The 20,199-nt window shown below is 41.7% G+C and overlaps 1 protein-coding gene across 13 annotated transcripts in view; it reads left to right on the top strand.

Annotated features, from left to right (window-relative positions):
* Positions 1-20,199, top strand: part of LOC146353871 (cholesterol transporter ABCA5-like) — an 84,399-nt gene that overhangs the window by 3,051 nt on the left and 61,149 nt on the right. For 6 of the 13 annotated variants that reach the window (XR_014788198.1, XR_014788197.1, XM_084837534.1 and 3 more), the window contains 6 exons: positions 4,559-4,638; positions 9,575-9,693; positions 13,522-13,726; positions 14,747-14,908; positions 16,151-16,248; positions 18,178-18,407. Coding sequence is in view for 10 of the 13 variants with exons in the window: in XM_084837534.1 (XP_084693660.1) it covers positions 9,589-9,693; positions 13,522-13,726; positions 14,747-14,908; positions 16,151-16,248; positions 18,178-18,407 (800 nt within the window). In the remaining 3 variants the exon portion in view is untranslated. The other 7 variants (XR_014788196.1, XM_084837530.1, XM_084837529.1 and 4 more) reach the window with 4 other exon arrangements.

The raw sequence follows: 20,199 nt of genomic DNA, 5'->3' as shown, positions 1-20,199 counted from the left end.
TGGGAACTGAGCTCGGAGCGCTGGCTCCAAGATCGATTCCCAGAAACTGAAAAATCCTATAGCCATCTAGACACTGTCTAGCAGCCATAGGATTGCACCCTTAGGGCACAATCCTATGCATGTTCAGGCAGAAAAAAGTCCTACATCTCCCAGCATTCCCCAGCCACCATTGCACCCTCAGTTGCTTTTCTCGAAACATATTCCAGTGTGTAAAGAACTGTCTTAAAATGTGATGCCCAGAACTGGATACACTACTGCAAATCCAACCTGGCTAAACACACAATAGAGTGGAATTTCCTTTGCTTCTGTTAATACAATCTAAGCTTGTATTAACTTTTGAAACAGCAGCATCTCAGTGCTGGCTCATTCACCTTGTGATCCACTAAGACACCTATGTTTTTCTCACAAGTATTTCTTTATTTTTATTTATTTAAAATTATTTTTAGGTCGTGTTTAAGGGTAGAACCATCTCAAAGCAACAGACTAGATTAAAAAATAGTATACAAGTAGGCATTAAATATACAATAAAAAACTACAAAAAAAACAGATTATACCAATGTACTGCTGCCAGGCCAGGTTTTTCCCACCCTATGCTTTTTTTTTTTTTTTTGTACCTAAATGCAAGATTTTACATTGATCTCTCTTGAATTTCATCTTGGAACCCAGTAGGCATGGGTTGTTCTGGCCTTTACCAGCCTTGGGACACAGTGGAGTAATCACTTCAGACCACATGTCTTCATTTCTATTCAGGCCAGGCTGATTTAGGCAGTGATGGGGAGACTGAATAGCTGGCTAAGCTGATAGTAGGGGTCCTGGAACCATGCAAAGAAGGGAAGTTAGGTTAGTGTATATGTGGTTGTGCTAGGCTGAAAACCCTGAAATACCTCAGCACGCTGTCCTAGGCTTTCATATGTCCATTGAACCCCCCCCCCCATGAGTTTAAAGTCCACAACCTTAATAGTCCTGCTGCCCCACTATGAGACATGGTTATACTGAAGTTATAGGCCACAGATATCCACAGCCCCGTGAATGTGTCTGCACATCCAAGTGGAGGTCCCCTTCCCATACCCCTTGTGATAAATGGGCTTCCAGTCTGTCTTTGCAGGGGTGGAGGGAGGACACTGCTAGAAAGGATGCATTTCTGAATGTGGCAATGGGTGCTTCACGGGTGAACCTCTGGGAATTCAAGGCAGCGAGGTGGTGCAAGCAAGAGAAGAACTCTGGCCCTGGAAACATGGGTTAGGCACCAGAGTAGAAGAGGGGAGAGTGCTAGGAATAGCATGAGGAATGGGCTGTGAGCCAAGCAAACACTGGGTGAATCTTGGTAGAGTGTCTACTCATACTGGGTCCCACAAATTTTGCAGGGGGTCCAGATGACATTAGTTTCAGTTTGAAACCCTCATGTGTTTTCCCACTGCTTTTTTCACCTCTCTTTTTTTTTTTTACCAGAAAACTTCCATTAAGGAGAAAAAGGTGCAATAGATGTATAATGCCTTTTGATTAGTTTCGCTATGCGTCTTCTGTCTGGAAGCACCCTTAGATTAACGCATAGCTTTTCATAAATTCCGATTTATTGGCATTATTGCTGAGCAGACCATAGAGTAATTCTATTCCATTTGCTAAAAAGTATCTAGTTGGCAGAAAAGACAGGATGCCTGTAATGTTTGGAGCTTAATCTTGTGCATATATTAGATTAAGGATGGGATAACAACAAGGCAGTATTAAAATGCATAGATGCTTAACTTGCAACAATTACATGGTATAGGAAAAGGTATGTAAAATGCAGTTAGAATATACAGGCCAATTTCAGTTAACTTGTATTCAGTTAACTATTATACACCTTAATTAAATCAAAATTTTCATAGTATTCCAAGGCCTTGGATTCTCCCTGAGAAGAAAAGTATTCAAACAAAGACTTTCAAAAGTGAACTACCACTAGTAATTTTTATCCACATCAAAAATCCTGGACATGAACTTGGAGGTTACCCTTGACATCCCTAGGTTTCTAAAACAGCATTTGCAGGGAGGTTTGTCTTATAGGGGTATGATCCTAATCCTTTGCAGTTGACACTTCAGTTATCTCTGATTCAATGCATTATCCTTGGGATGATTGAAAGGCCAGTGAGAGCCATGCAGCTGTACATGACCTCAGTGCAGGCTTCCTCCATGACACAAGCTAAGCAGGGTCAGCCCTGGTTAGTACTTGGATGGGAGACTGCCTGGGAATCAGGCCTCCTACACTGAGCAGGGGGTTGGACTTGATGGTCTTGTAGGCCCCTTCCAACCCTATGATTCTATGACTTCTATGACATCACCCCTGCTTTCTTTAAATATGCTTCTTGTGCTCCTTGTTTAATATTATAGCACTAAGTAGAATGTTGGAAGGTCCCTTTGTAGATATGTCTGTAGTTCTGTAAGCCCACAGATGTGGAATTCTCTGGTTTTTTAACAAAATCTGTATCTCTAAAATATAATTCAGTTCAGTAGAGGTTTCAGTCAAATATCACAGCCATTAAATAGCTAAACAGAATATCTCAGTCTGGTCAGGATTCAGCTGTCTTGAAGTAAAATCTACCTGCTCAATAACATTAGGTCTACTCCTAATTGGCTCTCAGTGATGTCTCATATTGTGTGCTTTTATTTCAGTATACCAGTATTTTAATTATTTTTTTAATGCTATGATGACAGTGCTGAATCCCCAGAGGGATTGTGTGTTCTTTACGTGAGAGGAGTGTCACCCAGGCAATGTTGACAGTTTTGATAGAAAAGCCCTTTAACCTTCTCCGAATGCGTTCTGTGATAAGTCAGATCCCTACAAAGAAGAAATGGCTGTCAGATTATACAACTGTGTCTAAAGCATAAATATGCCCCCCCCCGCAAGATTACATAAGTTTTAAAATACAAAATAAAACACCTTTCCAGAGAAGGGAAGCAAGTTTAGCAGTGCTAATTAATATTCTCTTAATATAGCAAATATGCCACCTGTGAAGTTGGGGTTATCTGTGCCATTTTTAAAAAGCTATTTCTTTTGAAAAGTAATATATAATTTTGCCTACTTTTGGAAAATACTAAACCTATATGTATGTTGAATTTATATCTTCTAAAACCCTTAACATCCAATACAATGAAAGAGAGATGTGCAGAGATGCATCTGCTGTACAGGAATCCCCTTCTCTGGATCAGGAATAACTATGGGTGTAAATTGTATGCACATGTGGACCCACATCTGAATAGGGATGTCCATCCACAAGACATTACTTTGAATAGGATGTGCATTTGGATGCACATTCAGATGCATATTGTTACAGAGAAGCACCATGTGTGCTGGCTGTCTAGCACGTGTAGCATGTGCTATGGACTGAATAGCCTGGCAGCTTCTAGGAATGATGTTAAGACTCTGGAACAGACACAGAGGGGCAAAGGAGCTATAGAATGTACATACTTCATCCCTGATTAAATTAAAGAAAGTTATTTGCTGCATCCAGGGAAAGCATTCAAATGCCTATCTAATTTCCATACTACCACCCAGCCAACTAATCTACGAGGGTACTTTTGAACTGGCGAATCAAAAGACTTGGTTGGAATAATCCTGAAGTGTCCCTACCTCCCAAACAAGTCAGCCATGTCAAGCACTTCCTGAACAAACAAAATGACATCTTTTTGTTTTGAATATTGAGCTACACTACTCTGTATTGCAAACTCAGAAAAATTAATCAAGAGGCAAAGAACCTCCCTCTGGCCTTCTATTCAGTGACCAGAACCAAGCTATTGTTTCCTTTGTTTTAAGTCTGCGACTGGGTCCAGTTTCAGAGCCATCAAGGTCTTCATTCCCTTTGTTCCAAATCTATAACTGCCTTGGTGTTTGGGCAGTCAGTATTCGTTTGTCTGTTTGAACATCAACACATTGGTGCGTCTCAACTCTGAAAATAAATCTGGGGTCTCATTTGCTTTTAATATCATTCCTCGTTACTGTTTCCAAGTACAACTCTCTGCTGTACTCTGGTTCCTATCCCACATTTCCAGGGCCAAAGTTGCCCCACTCTCCTGCTCCATTTGCCCCAAATAGATCAATTTCCCCCATATACTCAAAGAGAGCCACAGAGAAGTTCAGAGGCTTTCGCTTTGTTTCTATTAACCACATTTTAGCATGTTATTCAAACCCTAAATGATGGTTAATATTAACTATGGTTAACTGAAGCTGAATCCTGATAAGACAGAGGAACTGCAGGTGAGTGGTTCCAAGGTCTGGGAATTAGGGGAATTGTACTCCACCTGAAGTAACAGTTTTGCAGTTTGGGGACTCTCCTGGATTCATCACTGTCGTTGGAGACCAAACTGACCTCAAGTGACCTCTGTGTCATGGAGCGCCTACTACAAGCTTAGGCTGGTATGACAGTTGTACCAGTTCTTGGGCAGATATAGCCTAGCCACTGTGATCCATGCATTGGTAACCTCCAGATTGGATTAGTGTAATGCACTGTATGAGAGACTATCTTTAAGGCTGGTTTGGAAGCTGCAGCTAGTGGTTATTGATTGGGGTACTTTACCTTACATTTAGGGCTTCTTCACCAGGAGATTTTATCCTGCTATTGAGATGGCTTCATCACGGAAGTTTGCAGGTTCTCATTTTTTGATCAGGTAACCTCCCTTGTGGACTGTGGGAATGTTCTGGACATAATATACCTTGACTTCAGCAGAGCTTTCGACAAAGTGCCCCATGATATCCTGATTAGCAAACTAGCTCAGAGTGGGCTAGATGAAACAACGATCAGGTGGATCCACAGTTGGCTACAGAATCGGACTCAAGGAGTGCTTATCAATGGGATCTTCTCAAACTGGGGAGAGGTAACGAGCGGGGTACTGCAGGGCTCAGTCCTGGGCCCAGTGTTCTTCAACATTTTTATTAATGATTTGGAGGAGGAGGTGCAGGGAATGCTGATCAAATTTGCAGAGGACACAAAATTGGGTGGGATAGCTAATACCTTGGAAGACAGAAACTAATTCAAAGTGATCTTCATAAGACTGGGCAGAAAACAACAGAATGACATTTAATAGGGATAAATGCCAAGTTCTGCACCTAGGAAAAAGAAACCAAATGCACAGTTACAAGATGGGGGATACGTGGCTCAACAACACTACAAGCGAGAAGGATCTTGGAATTGTTGTCTATCACAAGCTGAATATGAGCCAACAATGTGATGTGGCTGCAAAAAAGGCAAATGGTCTTTTGGGCTGTATTAATAGAAGCTTAGCTTCCAAATCTTGTGAAGTACTAGTTCCCCTCTACTCGGCACTGGTTAGGCCTCATCTGGACTACTGTGCCCAGTTCTGGGCACCACATTTTAAGAAGGATTCAGACAAGCTGGAGAGGGTTCAGAGGAGGGCAACAAAAATGACCAAGGGACTGGAAACAGAGCCCTATGAAGAGAGACTGAAAGAACTGGGCATGTTTAGTCTTGAGAAGATAAGACTGAGGGGAGATAAGATAGTGCTGTTCAAGTACTTAAAAGGTTGTCCCAGAGAGGAAGGCCAGGATCTCTTCTCAATCATCCCAGAATGCAGGACATGGAATAATGGGCTCAAGTTACAGGAAGCCAGATTCTGGCTGAACATCAGGAAAAACTTCCTGATTGTTAGAGCACTACAACAATGGAGCCAATTACCTAGGGAGGTAGTGGGCTGTCCCACGCTGGAGGCATTCAAGATGAGGCTGGACAGCCATCTGTAAGGGATGCTCTGATTTGGATTCCTGCATTAAGCAGCGGGTTCGACTCGATGGTCTTAAAGGCCCCTTCCAACCCTACTATTCTGTGATTCTATGATTCTCTGACGCTGTTACCCTAAGGTGTCACCTGCCATTTTCCCCAGCCTATCCCATGTTTTCCCCAAACACAAAAATGTGGTGTTTTTTCCAGCCAATGGAACAGGAGTGCCATGACCTCCTGGTGAAATTTTCCAATAGCAGAAGAAACCAGCTGTGGGCATTTGTTTTCAGTTGTTGGGGGTGTGGTCAGGATGACAAAGGCATTGAGAAGGGGCTGCAGGGCTGTGGGCAGATTTGACAGGCATGAGTGCTTGTGCTCTCTCTCCCTTCCTTGCAAGGAGGGGAGGGCTCACGGTTTGGCAAAGACTCCTGCCTCCACTCAAGTCTTGCTGAGGAAAGAAAGATCTGTGCCCGAATCTCCCCCCGATGGCTCTTTTCCCCTTTGCTTCAAGGCGACCGCCCCTGCCAAACTGCCCAAAGCCTGGCTGCAACGCAGTGCACTGCTGGCTCGGCAATAGCACCAGACGGCACCAAAGAAGTGCATTGCTCTCAAACCTCTTGTCTGCCATGTTAATGCTTGAGCACATTTCTCGATTGGAGGGAGCAGAGGGTAAAATGCCTCCCTGCAACAAAGGGAGACAGATCTGATCCCCCACCCCACCAAGCTCAGAAGCAACGTCCTCTGTTGATTCAGAGCACCCTATTAAGTTCATTGGGGCTTCCTCCCAAGTAAGTGTGCTGAGGGTTGTAGACTTACAGCATGTCAGTCCCCACCCACCAGTAACATGCAAGGGGAGGGAAAGGGCCAGGAACCAGGGAGGAATTATCACTACACCCCAGGCGGCATCAACACCCCTGTGAGAATGAACGAAACAAAAAATAACACAACCAGGGACAGCCATCTCAAGAGAATAACACAGTCTTGCAATGATACTGGATGGGTATCAAATGGTATCAAATTTCTAGACAACATTTCTCTGAAAATAGTTTTCTTCCTTGGAATTCTGGTGTTCAGTTTGCTGGAGGGCATAATTCCCATAACATTGTAACATAAAAATTTCATTTTTATATCGTCACAGACCTGCTTATAGTTTGTTTTGCTTTAAATATAAATACTTACTGGGATAGACATTCTAGAAACACTTTGGCTCAGCTTAGACATCATTTTCCCCATCAAACAAGCCTTCGTTGTTGAAGCAGGAATAAGCAATTAGTTCAAATGCAATATTCTTTCCTTTCATACCTTGCTTTACGGAAAATTTCCTGTGATGTCTATACCAGGAAGATATGATTTAAGCTTTCCCCATAAACCAGGATCACAAATAAAGTTTTATCCCAGATTGCATTCCTGATTTGTAAGAAGCACTTAAATTACAGTTTAATTCACAATGTATTAAAATATTTAATTCCTTTGAAAAAATCTATTACTATGGAACAGTTGTCCATATAATTTGATGGAACACTTAATTGCATTGCTGGTGCCTGTGAAAAATACTTTTGCGAAATGCCTACAGGTATTTAAAAATTCATTTTAGAGTAATGTATTAATGTGAACTGTAAAGAGAGCACCTTCTCCTTTACCAACCTGCCCGGTCACTGAGGTTGTCATAGGGCATGTTCCTGGTGGTTCCACATGGACCCCTGGCCCAATTGGAGTCTACCAGGAAAAGAGCCTTCAGTGTGGTGGCCCCCTTCCTTTGGAATTCCCTGCTTTTGGAGGTCAGGCAGGTGCCAATATTGTGTTGCTTTTGGCGTCTCCTGAAAACATTGTTATTTCAGGAAGCCTTCCGTGAGCAACTGGCCGTGGTTTATCAAACTTGGTTTTATCAGAACTCTGTCTCTTTTAAAACAATTTTAGATTATTTTAACATGATGTTTTTATTCTTTATCCTGTCTGCTGTTCACCGCTCTGAGATCTTTGGATGTGGAACAGTATACAAATACTGTAAATAAATTTTAAAAATAAAGAGCGTGACTGGATCTTGTGAGATAATGCTCACAATAGACTATAGGTTTGACAATATTAAACTGCTGGTGTAATCTTTGTCTCTTTTAAGATAAAATATTTAAACACAACTACTTCATTAAAGAATTGTCCTTATATTTCAAAGATAATATGCTACTAAGAATGCTGACTGTTCTATTTTCTGAGGTCCCTTCATGTTGTTGTGTTGCTTCAGTAGATGTCACCAAATTAATTTCATCTTGGTTTATATTTGGAATATTTTCTTCCAATCAGAAAGCCTGGAAATTTATGTACCTAATTCAATCCAGGGCTTTCCAGTATGTTTTTTAGAAACTAGTGTCCAGTGTCAGAACCTGAATCTTGCATATCACGCACATGCTATTAACAGTTTTCCCTGTGCTTGCAAGGCTGGATGGACAGAAGAGTTTTCCTCTCCTGTGCAGAGGTGAAGTCTGGTGAAAATGTGTGTAATAAAATTTGGAGGGCTGTTTGTGAGGAGCAAAATTAAAAATTCTGAGATTTTGGCATTTTTCACCAGAAAATTTATAACTCTCCTAAAAATGAACAATAAATGTACCACCTTTCTAAAGCTTATCTAGAAAACAAGAATTAGATTATCATCGTATATCTAATTTAAATAAAGAGCAACTGTTTATATATGGGGCTGTATCCACTGTTAGTCCTACTTAGAATAGTCCCATTAAAATGAATGGGACATTAGTCATTAGTAACTTGATTTCCACTCATTTCAGTGGGTCATTCTAAGTAGGACTAAGGGTGTTTCTACATTAAGCAAAACCCCTGCAAAAACCAACATCCTTTCTGGAGCTTTCTGCTTTCGGTTTCTTTGTGGGATTAGGAAGGGCTTCTTTACATGGCAGACGTGGTTTGAACTGAGGGAGTGCCTTCCTCCCTCCCTGGCATCCGTGCAAAGAGGGGGCGGGAGTCTTGTTTTCATAGCTTAACTTCTGCTGTACGGTTTACTCACAGCCCCCAGGAAACCTCTGATTTACTTCTGAGTAGACAAAAAAAATGTAAGATTGTGCTGTAAGTCTGCAACCCTTGGCACACTTATGTGGCAGTAAGCTGCATTGAACTTAGTGGGACTTACTTCTGATTAGACTTAAGATCACCCTGTAAGTCTGCAACCCTCGGCACACTTACTTGGGAGTAAGCCTTATTGAACTTTGAAACAACCGAAGACATTGCTTCTGAGCCTGGTGGGGTGGGGGATCAGATGTGTCTCCGTTGCAGGGAGGCATTTTACCCTCTTCTCCCTCCAATTGAGAAATGCAGAGTCAGGAGATGCAATTGTCAGGCAATTCTTGTCCTCGCGTCTGTCAAATCTCATCCAGACCGTGCCCCCAACAACTGAAAACAAATGCCCACAGCAGGCAGACATAGTGGTTTCTTCCACTATTGGAGAATTTCACAAGGAGGTCATGGCACTCCTGTTCCATGGGCTGGAAAAAATACCACACTTCTTGCGTTTGGGGAAAACATGAGATAGGTTGGAGGAAATGGCGGGAGACACCCTGGAGGACACCCGGCATCATCTAAAGAGCCCACAAACTTCTGAGAGAGAGCCATCTCAACAGCAGGATAAAAGCTCTGTGATGAACCCCTAACATTGGATACAACTCACGGTATGCTGCTAGATTGTGTAACATAGACTTATCTCCCTGAAGGTGTCTTGTTTCTCAGAAGTCTAGCCATTAATCGGGTAGTTATAATGTCAACAAAAGTTTCTGTAAGAGTCAGCTGTTTGTTATTCCATAGTTATAACAATATGAATGTGTGGCATTTTAAAAGGTACAATTAAACATATTTTATTTGCTTTTCAGGCTACGCGTGGAAAATGTCCACAGATGTTCCAAGACAAAAAGGAGTATGGCGACAAACCAGAGCTCTTTTATACAAGAACTGCCTAGTTAAATGGAGGACTAAAAAGAGTAGTGTTCAGGTGAGTTTACCAGCAGTAATCTAGACTGTGTTTTCGAGATTTAAAAGCACCTTAATTCGGGGAATTAAAAACAATGTGGATGCCTTGTTGGCAGTGGTTTATTAGGTTGGAATTCCATTTTGAATAGACCTGTCAGAATTGTTCTTGTGCTCTTGTCATAAACTGAATTGTACAATGTGATTAATTACACCAAAGGTAATGTTTTACTTTAGCAGTTTCAATGCTTCATGCTATACATATTCTAAATAATATAGTTGATGAGTATAAAGAATGCATATGATGATTACGATGAGCTTAGTGTGAAACAACCTTTTCCTCTGAGCTGATGCACTCACGATGTCATTTCCGTACTACCACAACTCCAGAGGGAGCCTTGGTGCCTTTCTACCCATGCTGCTGCTGCTCCTCCATAGTAGTCTTTGTCTTCTTTTTGTTATTGTTATTTTTATCAGCTGAGGGGCCAAAAGGTTTTCCAGACACACCACTGCCACAATAGATATACTGATATAGCACCCCAGATATGCTGGCAGAGCATGGTGCCAGTGGAGCTGTTCCACCCTTGATTATATGCCTGAAGAATAGCTGAAATGGGGCAGAGTCATGGGTGGGACATGGGTGGCACAGAGTAGGAGCATGAATACATCATATCCTGTGCCCCTGCAATCCATGGCTCTGTCTCTGGTACAAGAATTTCCCTTCCATTGGCTTCTCTTGGCCTCAGGATGGGACTCTGGCAGTGAGCAGAGAGCTTGTTGAACTCAGGAGCAGTGACTCCTCTTCTGCTCATTCAAGTTCCATAGATAATGAGGGGGCAGCTTCTCAGGGTGCACAAGTGGTATGGGTGCTATTGCCAAGATTTCTGAGGCATTTGGGGTTGGGCAGGAGAAGGACAGATGACAAGGGGGAGGGAAAAGGACAGGCATTTAGGTCTGCTGGGATGCTACCCGGTTTATCAGACAATGTGGACTGGGGAGAAGGATGGTAAATGGGTTGCCTGGAAGAGCAGTGGACCAAAAGGGCTCATTGGGCCAATGACGTGCTCCTACTGATTTACTCAGTTATGCCTTGGTGGATGGCTGGGGGCTCCCTTCCTTCCTAGTGTGCAGTTGTACCCTGAATTTAAACTAGGGACCTCCACCATGTAAAATATAAACTGTTCCACCTGGCTAGGGCTTCTCCTGCAGCCCCTGTGCTTGTAGCATCTATGATTGGGTGTTGAGGTGTGTGTGTGTGTGTGTAAAACAAATGCCCTTGATGCTGTCTGCTGCTGTGGATGAGTTAGGGAATTGCTCTGTGATGTTTGCAGTATGGATTCAAATTCCAGGAGTTCCCTCTTTTGCCCCCAGTGTGACTATTTTGGCCAGGCATACAAAAGATGAATAGGGCTAAGTTGCCCCATTTCCCCAGTGGGGCTTAAGCTCATATCTCCTGGTTCACAACCCCAGGCACTATGGAGTGAGCTGCTGCTGCTGCTTCTGTCAGTGTGTTATGTGTGTTATGTTTCCTGGCCCATCTCCATGGCTGCTTGGCAAAAGAGTGAGGGGGCATGTACCCATCATCATGAGTTCATTGGTTGCCTCCATGTCTGGGTGGAAGGTGGGTGTCGTTGACACAGTCCATGATTTGTGGGCACTGGCAGAGTTTCCAGATATGCTGTGGATGTGTCTGGTTGTGTGTCTTTTCTTTATTCTCCTATGCTTAATATGTATTGGAAACAGCAGCTGTTCTGTCAGCATAATGGCATTGTATCTCCCCCACCCTCCCATCATGAAGTGAATTTAGGATTGCTTGTCCTCTTATGTAAAGATAAATAAGCAGCAACAATAGCAGCAACACATTTCAGGGAGCTGGAAAACGGAGGGGAATAAAGGCAGACACAAGGTAGCAGTGGATATACAAAATATATACAAAAGCAGTTACTTATATTTAGATGGTCCAGTTGGGATCAAGACTAAGGGGTTAAGCCAGAGGTCTACAGAAGAGTTGGGTTTTGAGTTGCGGTTTGAAGGAAGAGACAGACACCATATTTGTATACTGTGAGACAGTAACCCTTAGGCCCATGCACAAGGTCCTTACACAACCCTGCCAGTGGCATATGAGAATGGGGACAAGATAAAGTCTTCATGGCAAAAGGGGTAGAACCAACCAATTGCTACTTGCACCAATAACACTTAGGATTTGTTTTGAGAACGTGTGGAAGCATTACATGAGCTGGTTTTGGCACACTTCTATTAGTATTAACTGTTTTGCAGGGTATTCATGGCACAATAGAGAATAACTGCTAAAATCTGGAAACCTCTTTCCCCAGTAGCACAGGACAACAACCCCATTGCTATCATGATAGAGGTGTGTATGTTTTTGTACAAATGACACATTGGATAGTACCTGTGACCATCACTGATCACAAGACACCTTACCACCTCCCTTCACACACACAGAGCCCTCAGTTTTGGAACAGTTTTAAAGGGATTACATATAAATAAAATTTCAGTGAAGAATAATACTGATCTGCTTTACCATAAGCATTCTGGTTAACTTTTAAAAAGGTCAAAACTATTCTTTCCTCTGTACTAATGCATTTTAAGAAACTTTTCTTATGTTTGCACTCCTCTCAACTTAGCACTATACTTAGCATCTCTGTTCAAACAAGAAGATGAGAACAGCCTCCCCACATCCACTTTACTCTGTTACAAGGACCTAAACATTGGGCATTATGTTTGTACAGTGATTGCAGTAATGTTGGAAGTTAAAGGATAGTATCTCCTTGATCCACAAGAAGTTGCTCCCATTACCCTGAAGGAAATGATAATTTGTAGAACCCCTAAAGCACATTCTTTAAGCTTTTCTGCTTCATAAGATTTGTGTCTGTTAGAATAATCTTCATGAATTTGATGTACTACTGGGAGGGTTGGTGCAAACCTGTCTCAGTTTTGTGGGGAGGGGACAGAGGCTCGTTTCTGCCTTTGTGCGCAATGGGTGCTCTGATTTTTGGAACACTCATCGAGCGCCGAGCAAGCCCACGCACCTCCCTCTCCCCTCTCCAGCTCAGAAGTGGAAGAGGGAACTTCAACAGACCTTTGGGACTGGGAAGGGGTGGGTTTTATCTCCTCTCCTCTTTAGCTCCTGGTTCTGAGGAAGCCTGGGCCTCATCTCACTTGCTAGAGCTTGGCTCCTCTCTGACCTTGGAGAGGAGGGTGAGCAGGATTATCGAACCCTATACATGCATAGTAATATGTGATGTTTAAATACTGAAACAGTGCTTAAATGGCATCATAAAAAATGAACATAATTCATGTCTAGTAATTAAAATATCTAGGGTAGTATCTGAAGATCTGTGTGTATGTATGTATATATGTATGTATGTATTTATTTGTGATACTTCTATACTGCTTAATATAATAAAGTAGTTAATGGGATGTATGAATGGAAAGCACCTGTTTATGCATGGTGGAGACAGGTTGGGGGGTGTTGCTGATTTTCTCCCCATGCTGCAACCCAACGAGTTGCATTATAGTACGCTCTGGAGAAAGAAAATCATTGACACATTCCCCCATCCTCCCTGATGCAAACAGAAGTGGATCTTTGAATCAAACCAAGACTTCTTTTTAATTATTTAGAAGTGTTTTATTACCACTGTCAGTTAATTACAATGCGTTCTACAAAATCTCATTTATATTTACACTTTGTAATTAGCACTAGGATTATCATCCTGTTCCTGATTATGTATGCTTAAACCCATTGCCTTTTATAGGGTTAGGTGCAGGAATGTAGCCTTAGATGGTTCTTTCTTACTGTTGTACATTTAACTTGTTCATTTCATTTGTGCAGGAAGTTCTGCTTCCACTTTTCTTTTTATTTTGGCTAATATTAATGAGCATGCTGTATCCAAACAAGAAATATGATGAGGTGCCTGATTCTGATCTTTATACTGTGGATCACTCCAGCATCTCTGAGTTTATTGTTGGCTACACACCACCGAATGACGTAACACGAAAAATCATGCACAAAATGTCTGCAGAATACTTTACAGAAGGTATTGTGAGCTTTTATGCTACTCTGTCCTTCCAGAAATGTGTTCTGTCTTTTTTCTTGCATTTACTTGGAAGATAGAGTCATTAGAATGACCAGTGAAATATGTTCTCTGCATGGAAAAGTGTTTCTTGTATCATTTGACTTTTATTCACATATTGTTATACTACTAACCAGGCATCTAGTCACACAAGGGCATCCAGTTCAGATGCAAATAAGGGCTCAGGCATGTCTCAGGAGGAAGGTCTCTATACTCTGAATAGAACCGAACCTCCCAACATGCCTCTCGCTGGTGAGAGTGTTAAAAGCCCACTCTCACACAGCTCAGCTGCCTCTGATATCAGGAGTGGGGCATGGAGGCCTTGAAGAATAGAACTTCCTACTGAGCAGTTTTCCCTTTCCTGTCTTTACCCACAGTCAGGTTCCAACACCTTAATGATAGGAATGTCACATAGTATTTATACCTTCCGGGAACAAAGAAAACATGCTCAAGATTTTTGTTTCTCTTAGCAGAACAACTGGATGACTATCCCTTCAGCTAATTGGCATCCTGAGTCTGGCAAGCAGAATAGAGTTGACCCATCCCCCATGTCTTGTGTTACTTGTGAGTGAAAGAACTGGGTTCTGCCATGATATTGCCAGTTTTTACATTGCATGAGTGGGGAGACACTTGTACCTTATCCATCATGAGGAGCACACACATAAAGCTCTAAGCTATAGGATGGAGGAGGAAAAGGAGGAGAACTCCTGTTTTGCAAATATATGATAACTGTGTTCATTTACAGGATGTGATACTTCTCACAGAGGCGTATGATTTTAACTTGGTTATATGTTACTCTGAGTAACTTCAGGGACTCTCCCAGCCTGCAAAACTAGACATGCCTAACCAGCATATATGTGCAAATAGGGGATTTTTTTTGGCTGGGCTTATAAATGAGGAGAAAGCTAAAATACACGATTGCATTTCTTTTGGCCCAGATGTTTAGATATGAGAGTAATTAGGAGAAATGCTTATCTTTTGCAGGAATAATTACAGAAGAATTTCTAAGTGAACAAGAAATGCAAGAGGCTAGTCTCCGCACCCCCCGAAACTTTGTGGGTGTAATTTTCAAGGATTCTATGTCCTACCAACTCAGATTTCCTCCTGCAAAGGTTCCAGTATCTGTGATTCATGTGGAATCAAGAGGTAATATATATGTATGGAGAGCTGAGACCTGCAGCAAATGATGCAGTGCACCCTTGTGTCTTAACAGAAGTGATCATGAGCACTCCTGCAGCCAGCCTGGAGCAAGAGCCTTGTAGAAGACACTTTTCCCATTTCCCTATATAGTGCTGAATGGCTGAGTTTTGTGGTCGGCTGCCAGCTGTGAACTGAGCATATTGTTATATGGTGGTGTGGACAGTTTTTTTTTAAATACTATAGCACAGGTCCCCCCTAATGCTCATCTCAAGGATACTATAAACACATTCGGCATTCCATGGCTAAACTGCAAACTTAATTGATAGACTCACACAGTTTGCCTGATTTCCAATTCTGGACTCTCTCATTTCTTTTTTCTCCTGTGAAAAAATTGACATGAAAGCAGCCCATAGAGAATGATGAAAAGAAAAGCACCCCATAGAAAGCCGCACCCCACACCCCTGCACAAAGGTAGCAGCAAAGACAGGAGTTCTTGCCTTTGATATTCAATGTGGACCAGGAAGTTCCCTTTCTAGAATTTTTTTGTATTTCTTTGACCTCAACATTCCAAAGGGCGTGTGTGTGTGTGTGAGTTAAATTATTTTTCTATTAATTTGCAAACGGATATTCTTCTACATACTTAGGGGACTCCCTAAGTAAAAACACCACCTTATTTTTGACAGTGCCATTTCCAGATAAGCATACAATCATCTGAATTTACTATTAGAGGAGATTATGTATATGTGTTTGCATGTGTTGCCAGTTATTTTGAAAGAGTCATCGGACTGAAGATGAAGATAATGATATTTAAAAACAACAACTGCCTAATAGTAAGATAGGAGTCCTTTCCACATGTTTTTAAGTCATGTGCATGTTTTCAAGCAACTCCCACTTGTCACCATGCTTGTATCTTTTATGCCTGTAGAACATATAGAACACATAAAACAGTTTCAACCATGGGAGTAGCTTGCAAGTTTTTAAAACTGTCAGTGCTGCCTTGACTGTCTCTTAGAAAGAACGGTGTATTAAACACCCCCCCCCCCCCATACTGTTATATCATCTCTCTACACTAGACTCTTGGAATCTTGTACAGCATGGAATCATAAGGCAATCTATCCATGCCAATCCATAGGTTTTTGGCATCGAACATATAATGCAGAAACTTAATGGTAATCCAGTCTTAGTGTATTTAAATAGTTAAAAAGGGAGCTTAGTTTGCCCTTTTTATAATTCGATTTTCTTCTACAGCCAGTTGTCCAAGCCCTTCCAAGATATGTGAAGCTGAAACATACTGGCGCTATGGATTTACAGCTCTACAGATCTGCATTGATGCAGCAATTATACAGGTAAATATAAATAATCAGAATGTGAAAAATCCAAAATCATTAATTCTTTGTAATAGCTGAAATATTAAAAGGCATTATGTTTTTGTTTCTTCTTGAACTGTAAGAAGGTTCACATAATGGGGTATTTTCACCAAAATTAGTCACAGTGATATCATGACTGAATATTAAGTTTATTATTATTATTATTATTATTATATAAATATTATTTATTTATTTATTTATTTATTTCTATAAGGACATCTATGCCAGTGATTAGCTGGATATAAAACACTTTTTCTGAGTGATGCCACTTACATTTACACAAATGGATACTGTGGATATACACGCAGTACAAGGAGTAGTGGCCAATTGTGGGTTCTTATATATGATCACAGTGTAAATCCTTGTGTTAAAAAGCACACGTATGTTGCAGGGTTTCACTGTAGCAAACTTCAGTACATGCTCAGTAAACACTCTTACGATACAATCTTATACATGTCTACTCAGAAGTAAGTTCTGTTGAGTTCAGTGGGACTCCCCAGCCATGGGCTTTAATTCTATACACACTTACCTAGGAGTAAGTCCATTGAACTCAGTGAGTTGTATCCACCAGTGGCTATCCCCCAATGGGTTGACCCTCTGGAGCAGATTCGGGGTGCATGTGAGGAACTGCTGGGGGAAGAGAGCAAGGGGAAGTCCAATTGCATGAGAGGAAGTGTGCTCATGCAATGTTAGATTTAACCCAACAGTGCTTACTTCTGAGTAGACATGTATAGGATTGCACTGTAAGCAATCTGAAATACAAACAAAGAAAGTGTGCTCCTTTAAGGTCCCTTACTAAAAGGTGTACTAATCTCCTCATCACAGGTGCTAGATTATAATGCCAGCCATCACATCCTGCTGTGCTAATGATGTTATTCCAGGACTTTGAGAAATGGATAATTTTTAGTGATTGATATTGCCTTTCTTTACGTAGTAAAATCATTTGTTCTAACACACACACACACACACACACAGACACATGGATTGTGAGATCACTTCCTGGAAAGAAGTCTCAAAAGCTGGTGAAACTAGGATATTACAACTTGGAATCTGGATGAGATTTGTAACCAGAATTATTTATATATTTTTAATTGATCCACTTTTTCTCCTTCAAGAATCCCAAGCTGATAACAGCAAAAGATTTAAAACAAACAAGCAATTGGGATAATAGTTTTGTGAAATTCAGAATATTTTTTGAGTTTCATGGGTGTCAGGGTTGCCTCTGAGCATACAGAGTGTCGGAGCAGTTCGGATTCTGAGGAAGAGCTGCAACACGTGGGGGAGGAACTTTCCCAGGCTTCAGAGGCACAGCTGGATGGAGAGGCCCTCCCTTCACACATCCCTGTGAGTGATAGTAAACGGGGAGGCAAGGGAAGGACAACTTGAACTCTTAGATGCAAAGCGCAGATGCAGGCACAAGCAGGAAATCGCAGGGGCTGAGCTTAGGCGCTCTGCCTGATTGGCTCTTCGTCAACAGCTGCGCCTAGAGGTGTCACGGGAGAGGGGGAGATCTCCTTAAATTATGAGAGTTTGTCGCCTTTTTCCCAAACGGAGACCAGCTTTTGTAGCTCCCCTTTGAACTCCTTGAAGGCTTTTCCTCTTAGTCTGTGAGTCTCTAGCAGTTTGCATCTGTATCCCTCATTTAAATGGAATTAAAGCCTTGGAAATGCAGCCTCTTGTCTGAGTGTTGATTTGGCGATTGGAGTTCCCAGCAGGGCAAAAGGGAATCCTGACAATGGCTATACATGCAATACAGGAGTAGTGGCCAGTTGTGGTTTGGATTAGGAGTGTAAACTAAGTAAAGCAGACATATTGTTATATTTGTGTTTATGGCCTTGGAAAGAAAAATCACTTAATAGTAACAGCAGCAGCATAGAAACTGATTTAATATTCCCTTTCTTTTTTTAGTTGAAGACTAATCATTCAGTTTTGGAGGACCTGGAACAAACAAAAGCTGTCATGATGGGAGAGTCTGCCATTATGGAAATAGATAATTTTCCTCGTGCCATCATTTTAATTTACCTAGTAATTGCATTTTCACCCTTCGGTTATTATTTGGCAATCCATATTGTGGCAGAAAAGGAGAAGAAATTGAAAGAATTTTTAATGATAATGGGGCTTCATGACACTGCCTTTTGGTATGTATGTGCCTTCGTTGTTTGATGTTAAGTAAACTATAGATATTGTCTTATTATACCACTTCATTCTGTTACTCTGGGAAGAAGAAGCATATCATATCTTGGCCTTAACTTATTCTTAAGATAATTCAAGTTATTTTTGTGACAGACATTTTGTGCTATTCCTGTATCCCCAGTCTGTTTTTGAAAATTAGGTCGGGCTCTCTCTCAACAGTAAATGCTGTGAATACTGGGCTGTTTGGACCTAAGTTGCTGCTGTAGTTTTGAAATGTTACCACATATTCTGAAGTGCTTTGTAATCAATGACCAAAATTATATTGGTAAATCATAGTTGTATATTTGCATTTGTGCTAATTACAATACAGTTATATTGTGAATATGATCAAAGCTTTTCATGGCTAGTAGGGATGGACATTTAAATATTAAAATTCTCATCCAAATGCATCCCTCCCCACCATTCCCTGATGGGTTTAGGGGGATCTTTTTCATTCAGCACTAGTCTTTTAAAGACTAGTCTTTTCAAAGCTCAGTCTTTTCATCAAAGCAGATAAATTAATAATACCAAGACATCGGAATTCAAAGTTTTCCCCTTAAGAGAGGAGGGGTAGCACTCTATGGTGAAAGCACTCTCTATCAGGGCCAGGAAGCAGTTTCCAGTCTTGAACTGGAAAAGAAAGGGCCTCTCCCTTCACTCTTCAGATTACTTTCTCCCCTCATCACAGGAGGCATGGTCCAGTGGGTCTTGGCTTCTAAGCTCGCCACCACCCCACAGAAAGGAAAGAGAAAGAGACTATCGGTACTGTCAGGAAGACAGAAGAGAGTGGCAGACCGGGTTAGGTGCAGTGAGCAACTCTTCATTCAGACTTTCCTTCTCAGCGCTCCTTCATGGAGTGGGCTACCCTCACCCCACCCCTAGCTCACTCACACTGTGCCTCAGCTATCAAAAGCAGCTGAATGGTGTGTGCTTGGGGCTGCTGCCAGCACAAGCCTGTTCCTCAATACTATAAGTACATTACTTACCTATCCTCCATAGGCAACTCGAGGTTTTATCATCATATGTCGTAGCCTTTTCTCCCAGTAAGGGTTGTGTAGCTTATGACTGGAGAGAGAAAAAATCCCTTGGTGGCTTTCTGGGCAGGAAATGGAGGCAAAACTGGCATTGCCATTCTGGGTTCCTAGGTAGGTAACATCATCCAAAGGTTCTGTTGGCCACAACTCCCATTCCTTTGGGCATGGCATAGCCATCAATAGACTCCTTTAGAGCAGAAGTAAGGAATTTCAGTGTTCCCCTTCCCCATCAAAGGAAAGTTATTCATTCCACTTGGGACTAAGTCTGTTTTTGACCACCACTGCTGTGCCCTTCAATCTCATTCTCTCTCTCTCTTGCACATCCATCCAGGAGAGTTGTCAGTGCAAGATGGAATCCGATATAGGGAAAGGAGTTTTTCTCCCCCCATGGTCCTTTGGGTGCCCTCTATCTTTCCCACTGGCACTCAAAAGAGGGGTCGGGACAGGAGTTCTTATAGGCATTATTCCTCCCATAGACAAAGACACAAATGATGTGGCACATCCTGGGGAGGATCTTTACGACAAAGGAATGGGAAGCGCGTTGGAGTATTATCCAGGTTTTCATGGAATCAGCTTTGGTCCATCAGGGACACATGAAGCAAGATAAGCCAAGTATAGTGTACCTTTTAAATCTGGTTTATTTATTTATTTATTTATTACATTTATATCCCACCTTTTTTCCTCCAAGGAACTCAAGGCGGCGTACATAATCCTCCTCCTCCAT

The sequence above is a fragment of the Heloderma suspectum genome, chromosome 2, assembly GCF_057233095.1.
Source record: "Heloderma suspectum isolate Gila_16-S chromosome 2, 16-S_ref, whole genome shotgun sequence".
NCBI lineage: Eukaryota > Metazoa > Chordata > Lepidosauria > Squamata > Helodermatidae > Heloderma > Heloderma suspectum.
Note: the sequence above shows the minus strand (reverse complement) of the source record. Positions and strands in the feature narration are given on the sequence as shown.